The sequence below is a fragment of the Gobio gobio genome (assembly GCF_949357685.1).
Source record: "Gobio gobio genome assembly, chromosome: 13".
NCBI classification, from domain to species: domain Eukaryota; kingdom Metazoa; phylum Chordata; class Actinopteri; order Cypriniformes; family Gobionidae; genus Gobio; species Gobio gobio.
The window spans coordinates 31,597,619-31,619,535 of NC_137106.1; the positions used below are offsets into that span (position 1 = coordinate 31,597,619).

Sequence of the window (21,917 nt, forward strand, 5' to 3'; positions counted from 1 at the left end):
GACATTATAAAAGTCTTTACTGTCACTTTTGATCAATTTATTGCATCCCTGCTGAATAAAAGTATTAACTTCTTAAAAAAAAAAAAGTTCTTACCTTTAAACAAAAAATGTATATCATTGCTAATAAATTAAGCCATTAAATTATTTTACGAAAGATTAGCCATGCATTATTAAATCAATAATGATTTCTGTGTTCTCATCTGTGTTTTTTAAACACACGTGTATTCCCCACTAATTCAACTTGCCTCTTGATATGACACATCTCCTTACCTAGAAGATCATTTAAGTAAAAAGTCACTCAACCCCATTCTACTGAGCATAAAATGCTTTGTTTTGCTAAACCGACTCTGAACATGTTTGTTTGCAAACCTTTTCAAATCGGGACATATTTTACTTAAGCTGCAATGACAGACATTTACAGTATTTCTTGTCTAGGTGAATATCTCCACGCCTCCAACAAGTGTGATTTGTTCTCAGCTGCGACTCAAGCTATTTCTGGTTCACAGTTCTGCTCTACCTTACTGCTGGAAATGATTTAATTGAAAGTTGATTTAATTAGACCTGTTTGGTTAGCTCAATCAGACTGTCTCATCCATTGAATTAATTGCCGAAGTGCTACCTGTATCTCTAAACATGAGAGCTGTGATCGCACTGTATTTATATCAGTATATTCAAATGTTGTTAAAACAAAACAATTAGACTTTCTTTGCAAAGTTGTACATTTAGAGACTATTGTATTTTTAGATGCAAAAATGTCTCCTTCAGCTCAGTATTATGACATCAGCATTAGCTTTGATCTTAAACTCTGTTCTCAGTGGTTATGACATCAGAATTTGTTTTGTTCCCATTGGTTGTGACATCAGAATTAGTTCTGTTCCATTCTGTTCCCATTGGTTGTGACATCAGAATTAGTTCTGTTCCCATTGGTTGTGACATCAGAATTAGTTCTGTTCCATTCTGTTCCCATTGGTTGTGACATCAGAATTAGTTCTGTTCCCATTGGTTGTGACATCAAAATTAGTTCTGTTCCATTCTGTTCCCATTGGTTGTGACATCAGAATTAGTTCTGTTCTATTCTGTTCCCTTTGGTTGTGACATCAGAATTAGTTCTGTTCCCATTGGTTGTGACAACAGAATGTGTTCTGTTCCCATTGGTGTTGACATCAGAATTAGTTCTGTTCCCATTGGTTGTGACATCAGAATTAGTTCTGTTCCTATTGGTTGTGACATCAAAATTAGTTCTGTTCCATTCTGTTCCCATTGGTTGTGACATCAGAATTAGTTCTGTTCCCATTGGCTGTGACATCAAAATTAGTTCTGTTCTATTCTGTTCCCTTTGGTTGTGACATCAGAATTAGTTCTGTTCCCATTGGTTGTGACAACAGAATGTGTTCTGTTCCCATTGGTGTTGACATCAGAATTAGTTCTGTTCCCATTGGCTGTGACATCAGAATTAGCTGTTCCCATTGGTTGTGACATCAGAATTAGTTTTGTTTCCATTGGTTGTGACATCAGATTTATTTATTTTCCATTCTGTTCCCATTGGTTGTGACATCAGAATTAGTTATGTTCCTATTGGCTGTGACATCAGAATGTGTTCTGTTCCCATTGGTGTTGACATCAGAATTCGTTCTGTTCCCATTGGTTGTGACATCAGAATTAGTTCTGTTCCTATTGGTTGTGACATCAGAATGTGTTCTGTTCCCATTGGTGTTGACATCAGAATTAGTTCTGTTCTCATTGGTTGTGACATCAGAATTCCCATTGGTTGTGACATCAGAATTAGTTCTGTTCCCATTGGTTGTGACATCAGATTTAGTTATGTTCCATTCTGTTCCCATTGGTTGTGACATCAGAATTAGTTCTGTTCCCATTGGTTGTGACATCAGAATGTGTTCTGTTCCCATTGGTGTTGACATCAGAATTAGTTCTGTTCCCATTGGTGTTGACATCAGAATGTGTTCTGTTCCCATTGGTTGTGACATTAGAATTAGTTATTTTCCTAGTGATTGTGACATCAGAATTAGTTCTGTTCCCATTGGTTTTGACATCAGAATTAGTTATTTACCTATTGATTGTGACATCAGAATTAGTTCTGTGAGTATGAGGAATAAGTTCTGTTCCCACTGATTGTGACATCAGAATTAGTTTTGTTTTCACTGATCGTGACATCAGCGTTAGCTCGGTTCGCAGTGATCCATGCTAAATCTCGGTTGATCATAGCACATCTTAAATCAAAAACAGGCATAAAAACATGACAAGAGGAACTTCCTAAATCTCTAAGATTATTCCACTGTCAGCACTTTCCTTGGTGCTGTATAATCGATTAGAACTGAGGGGCTCCTGTGAAATGAATAATCTGGCTTCTGTTTGGACCGTAAATCACACTCTTACTCCTATATCTACAGGATTTACATGCACAGGCTTTTGGCAAAGGATACGCTGATCCACTCCTATGTGCATTACGACTTTGCTGTACTTTTGCAGATATTGTATACAGGCTCCTTAATCATAAATAAAATAAAATTTTCAGCATTGAACATTTTGATACCAGTCATGTCCATGAGAGAACTATTTTCTGCTCTGTATTTTTGACACATTTTAACAATTGTAAACAGTTAAGGAAGATGGCAGGTTTAGCTGGGCTGCACATTACTTGATAATAGGCTTTCAGTAATCTATTTAAGTCTATTCGTGTGTTCGTGCTGCACTTCTTTCAGTGTTATTAATGAAATGTCCTGTATTGTTCACAAGCTGCTCTCTGACCTTAATTAAATCACCCTACGAGACAAGCCAAATGGAATAAAATGAATCAATAGAAATAGGTAATTTGGGGGTCTACGGGTCAGCAGCACTAAATTTGTGAAGCTTTTCATCAGGCGCCTAGACCATTAAGCTTTTACACCTCAGAAATGTTTATACTTACAAAAAATACTTCGTATTAAGTCTCTAATTTATGCAAGAATGTCAGCACAGTAATTAAAGGTGAAGAAAAGTGCAATGAATTTGACCGGTGACCCCTTTTAGCTCTTAAATAGTTTTTTTTTCCCAAAGCCTGCTAGTGTAATTTTGTTAAGTATGTTTAAAACAAGGGTATTTGAGCCAAAATGTATGGCATTCTTTGTTGAATTCAAAATGAGCATGTTATTTTAGATTAATTGGTCACATTCTTTTGCAGTTTTTTTTAGATAAGAATGGCAAGAAAAAAAAAAGTGCCAATTTTAGTGCCCTTACTGTCAGCGGTGACTATTGAATCCATTTATTCTTCCGCACAGCTGAATTTGCCTATACAGCCACATAATGTGATATCAGTTCTTCCTATCAAATCTTCACCCAACACATCTGTCAATAGCTCCGCCTATTTATAGTAAATATATGTAGAGCGCCTAAGCCACATTTTTCAAGGACATCATTCACATCAAATGAAATCTTGCATGCACATGAACAGCAGAGAAATTTTGTGCACTGATAGACATCTTTTCAAATGATTCCCCATCCGTTCACGCCCTGTTTGTTATATTAGAAGGCTTTGAGTAGACCCTGTGTAATCACATTTGCATATGTGCAAGACCAGATCTTGCATTTTCATAAACATCCTCAGGGTTTCCAGAATAACCAAATGTGCCTGAATTGAGATGCTGGCCTCTTTTGCTGTGTAGTTCCCTCCTGCTTTCTGTACCCAGCAGGACACTGGAATGGCTCGCCCGGGCTGTCAGTTATCTTTGAGCAGAGCCATGGTAAATATCCTGCTTTGATTAAGCAGATTTGCATAGGCAGAGCAGGCCTTGAGGCAAAGAGTTGAATGCTAACCAACATCCACAATGTCACAGGCCCAAAATACCATCTCGCTCTGCAGCTGCAAGGGTTTTCCGCCATAAGTAGGCAAAGAATGTAATCAGACTGCTGGGCACTGTTTAGGAAGTGCCCAAGGTTTGCCAAGCCATTCCACATTTGCCAGTACAGTGATTTTTATATTGCTGGGTGATTATTCAATTAAAGAGAATTTTTGTATGTTAAGACGGTAAGTTTTAATTATTTTTTTATTGCTACTCTTTATTTTTTCCTTATTTTTAAGAATTTAAGAAATGTTCAATCTGCAAAAATATTTCTAATTGGACCAGTGTTAGTTTAATATTATGCATATAATATAACTAAACTAACTCATTTATTAAAATTCTAATATATATATATATATATATATATATATATATATATATATATATATATATATATATATATATATATATATATATATATATATATATATAACTAACTAATTTATTAATATTTTACTTAGCTTTTATTTTTATATTTTCAGTGTTCGTTTGAATTTTACTTAAACAAGTTTAGTTATGTGCTTTGTGTTGTTTTTTATATGTCTATTCAGCTTTTGTTTTAGTAATTTTAGTACTTATTTAGCTTATTTTCAGTTTTTTTGTTCAGTTTTTTTTTTTTTTTTGATATTTGAAATGATTTCAATACACTTTATTTCAGTTAACAAAAAGGATTTTTAATAGTTTTATTTAGCATAGTTAACAACACTGATTTGGACCTGCCTACTATTTAGACTTTTTTAATTACCTTCTATAAAACATTTGTGTTAAAATGAGGGAATTCCATTTTGCAACATTGGGAATTCCACTTTGAACTTAGATTTTTTTTTAAATTATTATTATTATTTTATTCTTGTGCTATTTATGCGAACAATTTGTATTTTTGAATACCAAACAATCACTGTACCAAATACTACTGTTATTTTAAAAATGTATGAAATAAAGTATAGGTAACACTTTAGTTTAAACTAAAGAGTTACCTATATTTTATAACATACATTTTTAAAATAACAGTAGTGAGAATTGGACCATAATCTAAAGTGTGACCAACATATATTTTAAAATGGTATTATTCTATTGTATAAGGACCACAAAATGGTTTATTTTAAGATTTTACATCATGATTTGAGTCACTTTATATGTCATTTCTAAAAGTGATTTGGTCGGTATTTGAATTCAGAAACAGAGTGGCTCTACAATGATGTTACCCCCATTCCCAGTGGGGTAGAAATCGCGTTCGGGTTGCGGGTGGTGTTGATTAAATCGCCTCCGGTAGAAATTATAAATCGCGTTCGTGGGGGCACTGCGGAGCGATCGAAAAGGTCACTTTCAAAGGGGCAGGGGCTCAAGTCCCCCCCCCCCACCCCCCTTGTGCACGCCACTGCCCATTCCTGTCCTCTTAATTTTTCAGGCCACTTACTGTGTAAACAGCTTTTCACATCACTTTACACTGAATGAAATAGCAACAATCCAAGGATTTTTTTATTCCTGCAGACTTGCTGGATTTGATGCAATCCATTCTTTGGTAAGAGTCACAATGTGTTTATCTCAGAGGGGGTGCTGTCCACAACAATCAAAGGATCAGGAGCGCAGAGCATTAAGCTCTCTCTCTAAACCAGGCTGAGGAAAGGACGAAAAAATCTGTATATACAATGTCTATGCAGTGGGGTCCATAAATGTAAGACAACCTGTGAAAATGCTTCTGTTTTACATTTACTTGTATTTATATTGTTCTAATTTAACTTAAATTAACTACAATTTGAGTTTGCACTGTTTGTACAGTGCCCAAATATTGACATTGAAAATGTCTCACTCATTTTATGTCATAAAATATAAACCTTTAAATATTTAAGGTTTAAATCCCACTCTATGCTTCCAGCTATTGTTTCCTTAACATTTAGACACAGCTATCTCTGTTCGTGCTTTTTTCTCTTGGCTGCAGTCAGTCCATTCTGATTTCTGTGAATTCACAAACTATTATTAAAGCTCAAGGGTGAAAATACAAGCCTATCCATAATGACCTTTACCTTGTCAAGGTAGAATAATCAGATTTCACTCTTTGCCTCAGCAGGCCAGCAGACAGCTCACTAAAACTCAATACACAGCAGAGCTGCTCATTTTCACCAGGCCAGAAGAATAACAGGTCCAAAGGGCCCTGTCATCTAAAGCTATGTAGTCCTCATCCTCTACAGCTGTGTAGTCAGCAATTATTCAATATGAAGTTCAAGAAGACTCCATATTTAATCTGACATGAACAGAAGTGAGGCTGTGAGAGATGGAGGTATACAGTTAATTCAATATGTCGTACTTTTGCACACACGGAAGTTGATCGTTCCATCGATCAAACTGAAATGTCTTTCCCCAATTTTGCAGTGGACATGAAACTTCAGAAAACATGGGTTATGAAAATTAAATATGACAAAGGACCTCATTTTGAGGTACACAGCAGTATAATATGCTTAACTCTTACTCATTTTCATCACTCAAATGAATGGGGTCTCTACTAAATCAGTTATTTATTGTACAGATTTAACCAAAATCAAACTTTTTTAATTTGTTAAATGATTAATAATCCCATGAACCACATATATTTCTGACAATATTGACACATTTGGTTTCTAAATGTCTCTTCACTTTCGGAGGTTAATAATTCAATGCACAAAACATTGCAACATATTATATGATTTTTAGGTAATTTTACACCACCAGTTAAGAACCATTTTTAATGTCTATTCTATTAAGATGCCAAGGTTTGGTCGCTGAAGTCATAATCGTGGCTTATGGCCACATTTCTGCATGACAGGTCTATCAGACTTTATTGAATGATGTTTAAGAAAAACATAATTTCTTTTAATTTATAATTATTATGAGCAAAATACATTGTTTTTTAAATAATGTGTAATTTCCTTAAAACTGAAAATAAATTGAACGGATTAACCGGATTTGCTTATCTGTCAGACAGCATGAAGTATTCCACTCTCAGCTTTGAGAAGAGTGAAGAAACAAGCTAATCTTTCAGGAGTTCAATATTACGTCTCCGTCACTGTCAGGCTGGGCGGGGAAAAGATTAGACTATTCAGCACAGATGAACGTTAAAGGCTTATATACCATGGAAACATATTCTCATATTGTTAATATGTGGATTAGGCCATTTTCTCATTCCCAACAAAAGTATCAATATATGAGTATAAAATGGCATAATGCAGCAGCTCTCCACTGCATTCCTGGCCTTTATCAACGGCGAGCTTGTATAATTGTGAAAGAGGATATGATGAACGGCTTCTGAGATATTCAATGCTTCTAACTGATTCCAGGATCTGTACGTACCTCTGCATTAGTCTGCAAAAAGCTTTAGACGTGCATGTATTCACAGACATACATATTCAAGACGGCCATTGTGTCAGTAACGGTTTTTTACACAGAATATCAACCGTGGGCTCGATTCGGAGCGGTTTATGAGATTAAATGCTGTTTTTTGCTGTCATTCAAGGGGGAAACCTGAGATAATTTCACATTTTCTCAGCAATCAGTCAATTACGATTCTCATTGCCTTCTGCATCTGTGATATCCTCCTCCCCTTTCAGCCGCCGAGATGAGTTGTTTGCCACACTAAATATAAATTCAATGAATAATTTTATATTCACATAGAGCGATATTCCACACCCCTCCGATGTGAAGCGGCACCTCTGCTCGGCCTAATGTGCATTCAAATGTATTTTTGCACCATTTTCATACCAAAAGCTGCTCAAATCTTCGCTCTAGTCCACCAAGAATATAGAGGGAAAACATTTTATTATTCCGTCAAACCAAATCATATTTATGACCCTGCACTTTCAAGTAGGAGAGCGCTTTCCTTTGCTCCCTGTGTTATTTAAAATTTCATAAACCTGGTCTACGACAGTACTTATTTTTCCCCACATTCTAATCTGCTCCTAATAAAGACATGCCAAGCAGAGGGTGTGAAAAACGAGCTCACCGCGGCGGTTGGCATGAGTAAGGGAGCGCGCTGGGGATAAATCAGAGCGAGAGACATTGGAGACACACTGATAATCTCAGAGTGCCGCTGTGTGTTTGGTCCTCTCCTCTCAACGGTGGTGATATACTGTGATGGGAAATCCATGCGGACTCTCGAAAGGGCGAGATGGAGGTGCCTCGTATAAATGTTTGACGTGAGCAGTTTTTCAAAATAAAAGTTTGGAATTAACACCCAAGATGAGCTCAGCAAACTCATTCAATGTCTGTCACCAGTGAATTAATGTTTATTGACGGTGAAATAGTGACATTGACTTATAAGCAGGCTTACGTGGAATCTGTTCCTTGCAGAGCTCCTCAACGTTCTGCCGTTTATAAAATTCCCTAAATCTCAGACTCATTGCATATTCATTTATTAAATATTGTGGATAATTTGATTATGCTTTCGTCTGCTAATAAGACTGTGAAACTCTCAGTTCCATTTAAATCTTTTCTAACAATATAACTCTTTACTATCACTTTCTATCAGTTTTACACATCCTTGCTGAATAAAAGTATTAATTTCCTTTAAAAAAAAAAAAAGACTGACCCCAAACCTTTGAATGGTATAGTGTATATAGTTACTAAAGATTTCTATTTTAAATAAATGCTGTTCTTTTTTAACGTTTATTCATCAAAGAATCCTCAAAAAGTATCACAGGTTATACAAAAATATTAAGCGCACAACTGTTTCCAACATTGATAATACATCTGAAGGATCATGTGACACTGACGACAGAAATCAATTATATTTTAAAGTATATTAAAATAGAAAAGCATTATTTTAAATTGTAATCATATTTTACAATATTGCTGTTTTTTCTGTATTTTGATCAAACAAACGCACTTGATGAGCATAACTTTCAAAAACATAAAAAATATTAATTTTTTCACATTTTTGACCGGTAGTTTATATTATTTATTTACCTACATATTTACTAAAGATATTTTTTAACGAATATTTTTTTTCAAACTCTATTTTAATAGATGCTTTCCGTCTTCATCAGGAAGTATGAAAGAGTCCAAATGTGGTTTGTCTACTATTTTAAATAGAGTTTGTTCTTTTGTTCTTTTTTTAATGCCTTGGTTGTTTTTGGTCAAGCAGCTTCTTTAAAGTTATCCGAAAAGACTCTTTTAGGTTATGGTGGTACAATCTAATGCACTGAAGTTTTCTCTTTTGTTTGTCTATTCTCCTGTTTGTGTGTTTCACCGTATTCTAGACCACGGATGACATGGGCTCTTCGGCCGAATGCTCCAGCGACGATGAGGACTTTGTTGAGTGCGAAGGAAATCCAGGTGGGCTAGGTCAGTTGAATTTTGCTTGCCTCTATGTGGTGGCCTTTCATTTGCAACTGAGGATCAGATCCTCAAAGCATCGCCTCCCCCCATGGATAGAAAAAGTGTAACTTCCTGTCCAATCCAACCCATGTACACCAATACAGAGACAATCATATAGTAGGATATCTTGAGAAATAATATAAACATAACAGAAACAGGCATGCATTTCTAATGCTTAGTCCATTCAGTAGCCTTGAATCAGAGCTAATCTCAAATCATTCACCCAATCTTTTCTTACGAGCTACACTTGGCCATGGGGTTTTCCGAAGTGGTTAACATGGTCACACTAATTACTAATTTTGTCCCCAGTGCCTATTATGAGAGCATATGTACAAAATTAGTACAGAAAAGTGACATGTTCTCTGCATTGATGCTTCAAAATGTATCATACTGAGTTTTTTCTGCCATGTGATAGTGGACTGCATTTTGGCACATGATACATTTTGAGATTTCTCTTGAACTTTGCTTTCAGCCTTATAGTAGAGTGATATCTATCAGATTAATTGCTGTTGAAGCAGTCTTTTCAATTCCTTTCTGTTTCCTCATTTCAAGAGGCTTGATTTAAATTAAGTTGTTGTAATAGAGAACAGATATCATCGAATTTCTGTGTACAAATTTTTGTTTTGTGTCCTTATGCTTATTTTTAACAATATAATTTTGCCTCAGTGTGAACAAGTTGTTCTGCTAATATTTTCCAACCCAAATATGAAAAATACAATTCAGTGATTAGAAAAAAAAAGAGATAGTCAGAAAGAGAGAGATTTGAGAGAAGTTGCGTATTGGCTTGAAAAAAAAAGGGAAAAAAAGCATAATTGTAGCTTTGAGAAAATAGTCTGTCATGTCTTATGTGAAAAATGCAAAAAATTTTGATTGCTGTTAAAGATAACTGAAATTTAATTCCTTTGCCAATCATAATTCCAGTCAGAGAGGTCAAATGAATCTTATTATAATTTGAGTAAACCCCCGCCACTTACAATAATTGGGCGTTTCTTCAACTTCGGCCACTTTTATATCCTAGGGGTTGATTTTTATTCAAATGAACAGATTTAAACTGTTTATTTCTGTGATATGGTCACATTAAAACATACTTAGTTTTTCTCATATCTTTATCATTTATTTAGATACTTTTGCAATAGATTTTAAGCTTGTCCAACACTTTCAGTCTTAAAAAGATAGTTACTTTTAAAAATATTAATATGAATTGAAAATTGATGATCAAAGCAAGATCATCCTAAGTATTAAATCAAATCAAATAATTGGCAAATAATGTACACAACTATATTAACAGGATTTTAAAAAATACAAAATATATATATATATTTTTATTTCCACCAAAAATGCTATGAAATGCATTACATAAAATGAAATGTGCCTTTTCAGAAAAACATAACTTAGGTACAAATGACTTTAAATAAACTAGCGAAAGTTTGAAAAAAGTGTTTCAAGAAAAATGCCCCTAGACCTAGTTGAACAAACACCCAATTATACATTTTCCACGTCTGAAAAGAGAACCAGCACATAACAAGAAGGACAATGTGAGATCAAATCATTTCCAGAGGCCAAAGCCATTTCATGGCCTGTTAGTTTTATCTATTGGCCTGTAATGAGCACACTTATTTTTTATCACAGAAATGTGTAACATGTGCATTGTGCCCCATTGGATGAAATTGTATACATTAAAGTTTTCATGCAGACATGACAGGCTATGCTGCTTTGTCCACTTCAACCTGTTCATAGCCTATGCAATTCTCTCAAATGTCAATTCCAATTTCTTCCAAATGACATTCATCAGTTTAGCGGTTTGAGAACAATATCCATCTTTCTGGAATCTTTATGTAATCATAAAGAAAGCTATTGGCAGGGTCCCAATCATCCAGTCACGTTTACACAGAAATTCATGCCATTCTAACCTCTACATCAGTTGATGTGAAGCTGCATGAGACATTAGCGCTGCAGGGGTGCGTCCTCATATTTCGGAGAGTATTCTGTACAGCATGCGTGGGGTACTTCCCCTTGATTTGCCCTCTTAATTTCATGAGCTTGTTCGTGGTTGATGTTACTTTTGGTGAAGTCCTCATCTATTTCCCAGCTATCCAAAATCAACATTCCTGTCATCTCGCCTCATCTTGTTCCGCATGATATTTTGGTGTTGAAATCGATTTTTCCTCCATTTTTCTCAAGCATCTGTACCATCTGGGCTTGACCTTGAACATTGCCATTTCAATTAACAAAGCAAATAACAGGCAACAAAATCTTTTCTTGCCATCAAAAGAGTTTTTTGAGCTCAAGCGTTAAGAAAGTTGTGTTTTAAGAATGGCCAACATCCTTGAACGCCTTCTCTTTCTCCTTAGCTAACGGAGCCGGTCTGCATATGAAGTCATTTTTGAATGCAGATGGCATAGAAAGAGTTTTATTGCCACAAAACGTACGCTTCTCAATGTCACGCTTTCTCAAGCAGTCATTTGTGGCATGTCGTATGGTACTGTAGCTGCCAGTCAGAGCCATTTACCAGACTATTCTTTCATTATTCAGTGCATGGCGCCATTTTTTGATCTCCATGCATATCCTCACCATCAAACTAACATGAGTGCTGTACTGTATGTATGAGCCAGTTTCAACAAAGCATCATACCTCAAGCTTATGGTTGCAAAGATTTCCGCTGCATTTCCTGTACCAAATCGTGTTCCTGTCTATCAACTTGTCTGTGTCTGGACGTGTTGTCACGTGATTCTGTTCTCTGTTTGTAAAAACTTTTGGGTTTTCCCCTTTATCCCCTATCTGGAATTCCATAGGAGGGCTTCTAATGATTAATGATATTCGGTAGAAAAATTCTGTTTTATTCTCCGATTATTTCTCTGCTCACAAATCTCATTATCTTAAAGTTCATGTTTGCATGCAAACCAAAAAGAGTATTTCTTTTATTTAAAGGTGTTTGGATATACTTTTAGAAAGTTGTAAATAAACTCCACATCTTTTGTTTATTCTGAAACACTGTAAAATGGGGCTCATTTTGTGTTTAAATTATTCTGTAATACAGTGCTCCCTTTTGAACAAGACAAAAGGTGAAGTGAATTTAAAACTGAGGGCAAGAATCCTCCGGAGACTCAATTATCTGTGTGACGGAAGCATCTGTCACACTTACGGTTAATGGTTGTATTTGCAGGAAAGGGTCAGTGCAATGTATTCACAATAAAGTTGCCTCACAGATTCTTGTTAGCATGTAGCGTAATACTAATCAGTTCTACATCTCTCGAGCAGTTTGATTTGTTCAGGCTTATCTCTGTCTCGGGAATTAACAAGTTCCAGTTTTGCTTTGCAGTGCAATTTGTTTGTGTCTTCTAAAAAAAAGTCCCATGATATTTTTTCTGTCATTAAAACCATCAGCTTGGCACCAGATAAGGAAGAATCAAGAATGTGATGGTTCATTCCTGTAATGCAGAACCTTTTGAGCTATGTAGCTTTGTAAATGAAGAAAAAGGCCATCGCAGACTTTCAGAAATATGCCTTGGCCAAGCTCAAGCACTAATTAATGCTTGATTATTGCCAAGAAAATTAACAGGATGCCTAACAGGAGGAAATAAAAAGTGAGGGACTGAGAGCTACCACTTACAGTTTGAGGGACTTCATTTTTTATATTTTTATCATCTTTTAGAATGTTGTTAGCATACTGCTTTTTAAACTTAATTTATTAGTCCGGTTGGAATGTTTCAGAGTGAAACTAATACCACAATCATTAAATAAATGCATGTCTCTACAGATATGAATTTATTTTGGACTTTTCAGGAAAAAGTGAAGAAACACCTTGAATATTTCTTCCTAAATTGCCCCTTTTTATTTTTTAACAGATCACGAGACCACGCCACAACCATGAATGTTTTATTATTTATTGAAGAAGTTAGGGATGAGTAGGGAGAGGATGAAGGAGAAGAGAGAAGGGGATGGTAGTCAGGCTGATCTGGGCATCAGGTGTTAACTTGGAGACTCAAGAGTTGGGGCATCATCTCAGTTAAATGTAGGCAGAGTGATTATGACCCCATCCCAACCGGGAAGGGAAAAGAAAAGGGGATGGTAAAGATGGTTGAATGGATGAGAGAGGGAGGGGAAGGGAGGGTTTGAGAGAATGAGACAAGCAGTACTGTAAGGGATGGCCCGATATAAGAAGGTTTTGAGAAGTCAGGTGATTGGTTGAGGCGCGGCCCCGCTCCCGAACCTCAGTTAACTAGTTAACTCCATTAAATGCATACCCGTTTACTTGATTGTGATATTGCACTGACTAACACTGACTTATATGATTCCTATATTAAAAATGTATTATGTTATCCAATATATTACAATACTATACTTTACAAAAGATTGGGGTCAGTTTTTTTTTTAAAGAAATTAATACTATAATTCAGCAGGGACACATTAAATTGAACAAAAGTGAAGACATTTATAAGGTTACATTTATAATGATTTCTATTTCAGATAAATGCTGATGAACTTTCTATTAATCAAAGAACCCTAAAAATACATATATTATGGTTTTCAATATTAAGCTTCAAAACAGTTTTCAACAATGATAATAAGAAATGTTTCGTGGGCAGCAAATTAGCATATGATTATTCTGAAGGATCACGTGACACTGAGATTATGTGAAACTTCAGTTATGGGAAGTTTCAGGAATAAATTACATTTTAAAAATGTATTCAAATATGAAACATGTTCTTTTAAATTGTAATAATATTTCACAATATTACTGTTTTTACTGTATTTTGATCAATTAAATGCAGCCTTGGTGAGCATAATAAACTGCTTTTAAAATGATTCAATATTATAAAATCTTTCCCACCCCAAACTTTTGAACTATAATATTATGGAGACATGGCCATGTACTGCATAGTAAGAATGACCTCCAAAAAACCCTTTACTTTATTATTCTTTTTTATAATGTTTTTCATAAAAGTGCACTATACAACTTATACAAATAAAGTACTCTATATTCTAAGAATTCTGAAGCAGTACTACGTTTTTCTGTAATTCACAGATCAACATTTGAAACATTATCCTCTGGTTTCACAGACAAGGATTAAAGGGATGGTTCGCCCCAAAAATGAAAATTAGCCCATGATTAACTCACCCTCAAGCCATCCTAGGTGTATATGACACCTGACACTTCTTTCAGAAGAATCAGAGTTATATTAAAAAATGTCCTGGCTAATCCAAGCATTATAATGGCAGTGAATGGCAGCCCAAAATTTGAAGCCCAAAAAAGTGCATCCATCCATTATAAAAGTAATCCACACAGCTCCGGGGGGTGGGGTTGGGGGGGAGGGGGGGTTATAAAAGCCTTCTGAAGCGAACCGATGGGTTTGTGTAAGAAAAATCTCCATATTTAACACGTTATAAAGTCAAATATCTAGCTTCCACCAGACTGCCTTCTGTATTCAATTTACGAAAAAAGCGTAACTGGCACGATGTATGATGTTGGACGTAGTGTAAGGGTAAGCTTTTTTGGGCTTCACATTTTGGGCAGCCATTTACTGCCATTTTAATGCTTGGATTACCCAGGACATTTTTTTTTATATATAAATCAGATTGAATTCGTCTGAAAGAAGGATGGCTACACCTAGGATGGCTTGAGAGTGAGTAAATCATAGGGTCATTTTCATTTTTGGGTGAACTATCCCTTTAAGCCTATAAAAGCATTTTATTTCACAGAATAAAATGCATGTTTGAACTGTTTTAAATATGTCACTGCCATTGTTTTGTCTCAAGATGCACATCAGTAATGTTTTCTTTTTTCTAATGTTTATAAAAGCCACCTAAATGTCCTAATTGAATTAAGGCCTAATCCTGGCTTAATCTAAGCCATGTCTGTGAAACCGGGCCTATAATTATAATTAAATATATGCAGTAGATGTGAAATATACTGTGTCTCTGAATTGCACTTTTGTATTAACTCTAAAACGAGTGTGCTAGGAGTCATTTATCTTCCTTATTTGAACACCAGATGGCATTATATGCTGCACTCGTGATTTTACACACTCACAATACTGAGAAATTCCCAAAAGATGCATATGTTATGAGCTGGATTTTTGTTATTCACCTGATTCCAGCAGATATCTACTTTTTTTTACAAATAAGTGTAGCTTGTTTTGTCATGCTGATTAGACAGAGTTTAGCGTCTTTAGACAATTAGATGCCATTGGAATGCAGGAAATTAATGAAAAACAAAAACAAATGCAAATACAAAAAAAAAATGTTAGAACAAAGAGAAGAATGGTCCAGATTAGAGAGCCAGTATTGCTCGGCCAAGAGAGGGGGAGTTGCTTTTATCACAGGCCTGCAGGTGGCCATTCAGCATTGGAGCTCCTGTTTAATTACCTATCCATAGTGTAACCAGAGATAAGAACACACTAGACACACGGCATTGAGATACACCTCTTGTGTGTGAAGAGTTTTGAATAGTCAATGCAAATAATACTTGGTGTTGCAGTGTTTGCATTCTTATAGTGCACCTTACTGCACAGATTACTTGTACACTCTTGTCAGGTACCGTCAGTTAGTTGTATTTAAAAAAGAAAAACTTTACCAAGGTGTATATGCGTAAAAATATTAACAATAGAATGCGTGTGTTGTAATATGTTGAAACAAGTAGGTTCATTCTACAAGTCAGTCTGGCGATGCACTAAAATTAGTTCCAGCCATAGTCACATAGTAGTGCGATTTCATTAGGGCTTTTCACACTGCACTTAACCCGAGGTTATCGGCGTTCTAAACCGCTTTTAACCCCCGGATAAAGGAGCGTTTCACACTTGTAATTTAGATGCGGGGTTAGCACCGCTTTTTACCCAGGGTTATGAAACCCCGCCAAACTTGTGAAACAATGCGGTGTTAGAATGTTACAAGTAGATGGTTAACAACAGACAACCAATCGCGTGCCTTATATTTACACACTTTGGGCAGTCGCGTAAACACTGCGCGATGTAGGCCTATGTAAACAGTCGTTTCTGCGTATGACAGGAAAAATTTAAAATGGCGATGGAAAACATTACTACGGTGTTCATTTTAGGACATCCTCAGACCTCAGTCATATGATGAAAAGGCATCATGCCTCAGACTAAAAGGCTTCAGTTATTAGACAAAACAGCATCGCGCCTCAGACTGAAAGGCTTCAGGTCTCAGGAAAAACATCCTCAGGTGTCAGGTCTCGTACAATTAGGCATCGGACGAAAAAGTCTCAGACTAAAAGGCATCAGATATAAAGGCATCAGACGAAAACGCCTCAGACTAAAAAGGCATCGGACGAAAAAGGAGTCAGACATAAAAGGCATCAATCGGACAAAATGCACTCAGAAAGAATGTCAAATACACACGGTTTTATACTGCTGAGATTATTTTGTACATTTTTATTATTTGCTAGTTTTATTTTCACATTTAAAACATTAGCTAAATAATAACACATTGCAACTAGCTAACTTATTGGCAAACTGGTGAAGTGAAAGAAACCTTTCGAGACTGTGTTGTTATAAGCACAGCGCTGATTTGTGTAGCCTACAGAGGTTACCGTGGAAACTCCTTTATTTCTGCTGCACAGTGTAGGCCTAACATTAAAACTAAGAATAAAATATCAAGTACAGCTTACTTTAGGTCTCTCCCGGTCTCTCTATATCTGCTTTTTATTATGCTTGAATAACAATTAGCACACATAAAGAGCATTGCCAAGGGATTATATGCCTACATAAAATGAGTAGCCTACCATCATGTGTTAATATTTAGCTAACGTTTTAAATGTGAAAATAAAACTAGCGAATAATACAAATTTACAAAATAATCTCAGCAGTATAAAACCGTGAGTATGTGACATCATATTGAGGCGGTGCAATTTGAAACATTCGTTCTGAGTGCGTTTCGTCAGATTGATGCCTTTTTTGTCTGAGTCCGTTTTGTCTGATGCCTTTTAGTCTGAGACTTTTTCGTCCGATGCCTTTTAGTCTGAGGCGTTTTCGTCCGATGCCTTTATATCCGATACCTTTTAGTCTGAGGCGTTTTCGTCTGATGCCTTTATATCCGATGCCTTTTAGTCTGAGACTTTTTCGTCCGATGCCTTTTAGTCTGAGACTTTTTCGTCCGATGCCTTTGTCTGACTCCTTTTCGTCTGATGACTTTTATTCTGAGGCGTTTTCGTCCGATGCCTTTTAGTCTGAGGCTTTTTCGTCTGATGCCTTTATATCCGATGCCTTTTAGTCTGAGGCGTTTTCGTCTGATGCCTTTATATCCGATGCCTTTTAGTCTGAGGCTTTTTCGTCCGATGCCTTTATGCCTGACTCCTTTTCATCCGATGCCTTTTATTCTGAGGCGTTTTCGTCCGATGCCTTTATATTCGATGCCTTTTAGTCTGAGACTTTTTCGTCCAATGCCTTTATGCCTGACTCCTTTTCATCCGATGCCTTTTTTATTCTGAGGCTTTTTCGTCCGATGCCTTTATATCCGATGCCTTTTTTATTCTGAAGCCCCGTTCACACCGCCAGCGATGATGTCGCTGCATGTCGCCAGTGCCAGAGATTCATGTCGCTAGTGGGCGTTCCCACTACGGGTTGCCTATAAATGTCATTAGCAGATCACCCTCGTCCTTCCATGCATCATTTTTTTTTAAATGTGTCTCTATATGTACACAGAGACATATAGTAAAGAGCAGGGAAATTGCTAACAGCTAAAATCAACTTCTCCTCCATCTTAACACGACACCGCAGTAGCTGTACAGCAGACGGATCACGTGCACTCCACTGACTTCACTCCTATAGGTTGTCGCTCGCGAAAATCGCTTCTCATTTGCATAAAGTTGACATTTCTGAACTTTTGTCGCTTGTCTCGTGTCGCTTGACACGCCCACATTCTGTCACCAACGGTCACTGTCGCCGGAAGTCGCCAGCGCTCCATTGAAATGAATGGGATCGTGTCGCTTTGTCGCTGCGTGTCGCTGGCGGTTTTGTCTAATGACGGAAGCCTTTTAGTCTATAAGGCATGACGCCTTTTCGTCATATGACTGAGGTCTGAGGATGTCCTAAAATGAACACAGTACATGACAATTTGAGTGAAAAAGAGGTTTCATTCTTACCTTTATGGTTTGAAAATGTTCACTCAGAAAAAAAACGCGATATTACAGTCAGCAAAGTAATATGTGGACGCGCAATGCTAGAGCCTTTATGTAAACAGGTCACATGCTGCGTTTGTCCAGTCAGTAACACAGACACAGCAAATGAGGACTTTAACCCGGGTTTAGGAATGTGCCGTGTGAAATGGCGTCTTATGAATACCCAGGGTTAACTATTTCACTATATTTCAAGTGTGAAAAGCCGTATTTAGAATAATGCTGCTTATGATTGAACAGAAACTCTTCTTCAGTAAATCCCTATCATGCAGTACACTATCAATCTAGTCAATTTATCAAAAAATGTATTTATAATAACAGTATTTATAAATAGTGGTAGAAAGGAATATTTAAACACAATCCTTTTTGTTTTTTTATCATGCCTCCCCCACAATACTTGTTATTGTGTGGTTTTATTTTTAATTTTTTAATTTATTTATATTTTTTTATAGAGGATTTTTGGGGGGTGTTTGGGAATGATTTAGATGATTAGATGATTTATTAATTTAATGGCTCATACGTTTATAATGTTTTCCCATAATGCGTTCAGAAAGTTTGTTTCTTTTTTCTGTAGAAGTCATATATTCTGAACCCTCTTGTGGAATTCCTCAATCAATACTCTGCTGCTTTTGAACCAAAGTCTGTGGGTACCAACTATGATAATGGATCATTTGTTATGAGATGTAATGACTTTACTGGCATAAAAGACAAGGCATCTGCTATGAATGTTCCAGCAAAGCGTACAGACAAACATCTGTGACCTACAGGCCCTGGTTAAAAGGCTTCTTTGACCTCGCTTAACCTTTGATGTCTGATTTGACCCCCAGCTTGCTGTGTTGTTCGTCTACTCTCCCTAAATGCAACTTACTTTACGCATGCGTCAACATCTTGCAGTAAAAAAAACTTAACCCATTTTCAGCCAATTTTCCTCTCTCTTTGACATACATCCAGACTGCACGCCTGTTACATGTTTAAGACTAACAATGACAGATATATTTGTCTTTGGGTCACATGACAGAGGAAGCAGTTGTCTGTTAAACTGTCCCTCTCGATTGTGTCTGTTTTATAGTTTGTGCATCTGGTTGTAGTGTGTGAAAATTAGAATTGCTTTGTTCTTTCGTCTCTGGGAATTTTGTCTTTTTAGTTTTACACGCACTCAAATCAATTTCATTTTTTGTTGGTTACCATTTTTTGAATAGCTGAATTTTTGGGTTCAAAATTATTGGTGAAATTTGAAATAGATGTGAATATCAAATCACAATTATCATTAATTTGATAACGTGTTTTGATTTTTTGGTCTTCTTTTTTTTTTTTAGATTTGGAACTAATTCAATGAATATTCCATGTGCTTGAAGTGATAAATCATCGAAACAATTTTCAAACCACTAGAACACATCAAGAACAATATTACAATACCTTAAATGCAAAAACAACCCAATTTGTTATAAACAAAATGAATAATAAATCATCGAAAAGGCACATGATGGTCAATGAAAAGGTTCCAGATCTTGATACTCTTCTTGTTTTTGTTTTTTTTCAAATTCTGAAAGTTGATCTTGATGAACAATTGACGTTTAAAGAATGTTTCCAAACTGCATGGCGAAGAAGTTGCAGTTTAGGGTTTGTCAGATTGTCAGTGTTAGAGTTTTGTTCTTTTTCGTAGATGGGCATGTATATGCTCATTGTTTGTATATCCCCATCCCTTCCTTACAGCCAAAAACGTTAATGCTGCCCGACCGCTTCGTACTGCCTATACATGGACATGGCAACTGACTTACACAATCACCCCCATCATTGTCATCTCCTATGTAGTATGTTCATAGGTCCAATTCCCTTGTCACAACCCCCCTCCCCCCTCCTCCCCCTTCTAGCTATGGTAAAATATGTACAGTCATCCATTCACTCAAACCTAAAGATTAAAACCAATCTAAGCAAAAAGTTTAATTACTAGAATGTAGATATTTATTTAACAAAAAATGCTATATAAATCAAAGGCTCAAATATGTACAGTTTTTTGTAAGAAAACTGGATTATTTATCAAAGTAACGACAAAAGAGAATAATGGTGAAGTTTATTTTTCATGTTATGTGGTGTGGATGTATGTGTTGTTGCCTCCCTGTACTCTCTCATGTGGGAAACAAAAATATATATCTAACCAGAAACGCAATGACAGTTATTTTGTTTTCACAAAGAAAAAACTTGTCCAAGAACATTCTTACACAACTTTCTTTTGTACGTTTTTTTCTTCATGCCAAAATCATGCGGGCAATTTGTTGATGTAAGTTGACAAAGAATATGGTATGTTTATGTTTATAATATACAATCTATGCCGTAAATGCTTGTTTAAATACTTAACGTAATGAGATCAGAAGTTCTGATCTCGTTTTGCTAGATTATACTGTTGATGTTTATATTGCCTGTTTGTCAGTACTGTACTGTGTGCTTTGACTAGAGTTATTGATAACTTATGGTATTGGCTTTGTAATTTAACTCACGCTATTGGATTTGTAATTGAATTTACTTTTTTAATTTACTTGTGTTATCATTGAGCTCTGCCTTTTTTCTTTTAAGTTGTTTTGAATTTGAATTATTATTATTTTTTTTTTTTTTTGCAAGTCTTTGTTTTGTACTGAAAAGCTGATGGTAGAACTATCTTACTGTTGTAATGACAGTCTGAATATCTAGAAGTTAGAAAGCATAAGCAAACCTTCCATGTTCATGAAATGGAACTGTTTGGTTATGTTGCATGGCAGACAGACACACTAAAATGTTATTTTCTTCTTCTAGTGTTAGAATCACTTGTTCCTTCCCGATTATCGACACACTTACACGTATACTTGAGGAACTGAGCATCTTATTTCTGTCAATAAACACACTCAAAGCAGCATTCATTCTTAAAAAATTACAGTCTTACACTTAGAAATTAACCATATTGACAGAGATCGTTCAGCTGTTATTGCACCAGGCGATAGTACCTGCCATTGGGAAGGCTTTCTGAAGCCATTCAAAAGGCAAGAGTCAGTGCACTGCTGGGGAGCCCACGTATAGTATATATATATATATATGTAGAGAGAGAGAGAGAGAGAGAGAGAGAGAGAGAGAGAGAGAGAGAGAGAGAGAGAGAGAGAGAGAGAGAGAGAGAGAGAGAGAGAGAGAGAGAGAGAGAGAGAGAGAGAGAGAGAAAGAAAGAGAGCGAGATAAGCTTTTCTACTAAAATAAACGAAAGTTGTTGACATGTTTCACATCTTAAAACCAACATGTGGTGAGACTTCATCTCATAGCTTATTTATATAATATTCTGACCTTTTTTTAGAACATGAGACTTTATGGCAGTAGATTCATATATTTGAGCTGATTTTTTTTTTTACTTATGCAAAATATTATTCCAAAAATATTTTAAAAGTAATATTTAATATATTCACTTATTAATTAACATGAACTGATTAATGTTCATTCATATATTGTTTATTGCTCTAGTTCACTTTGGCATGCATGAGCTAATCTTAACACAGCTTTTGTAGAAATTAACATTTAAAATTGGCTCATGTTAATTTTTCATCCACAACTCTTTTCTCGAGTATTAAAGGAACAGTTCACCCAAA

General features: G+C 35.9%; 1 protein-coding gene across 2 annotated transcripts in view; it reads left to right on the plus strand.

Moving 5' to 3' along the window:
• nrxn3a (neurexin 3a) overlaps positions 1-21,917 on the plus strand; it is a 353,303-nt gene that overhangs the window by 329,491 nt on the left and 1,895 nt on the right. For both annotated transcript variants that reach the window (XM_079833565.1, XM_079833566.1), the window contains one exon: positions 9,065-9,149. In XM_079833565.1, coding sequence (XP_079689691.1) covers positions 9,065-9,149 — 85 coding nt within the window. The remainder of the gene's footprint in view (positions 1-9,064; positions 9,150-21,917) is intronic.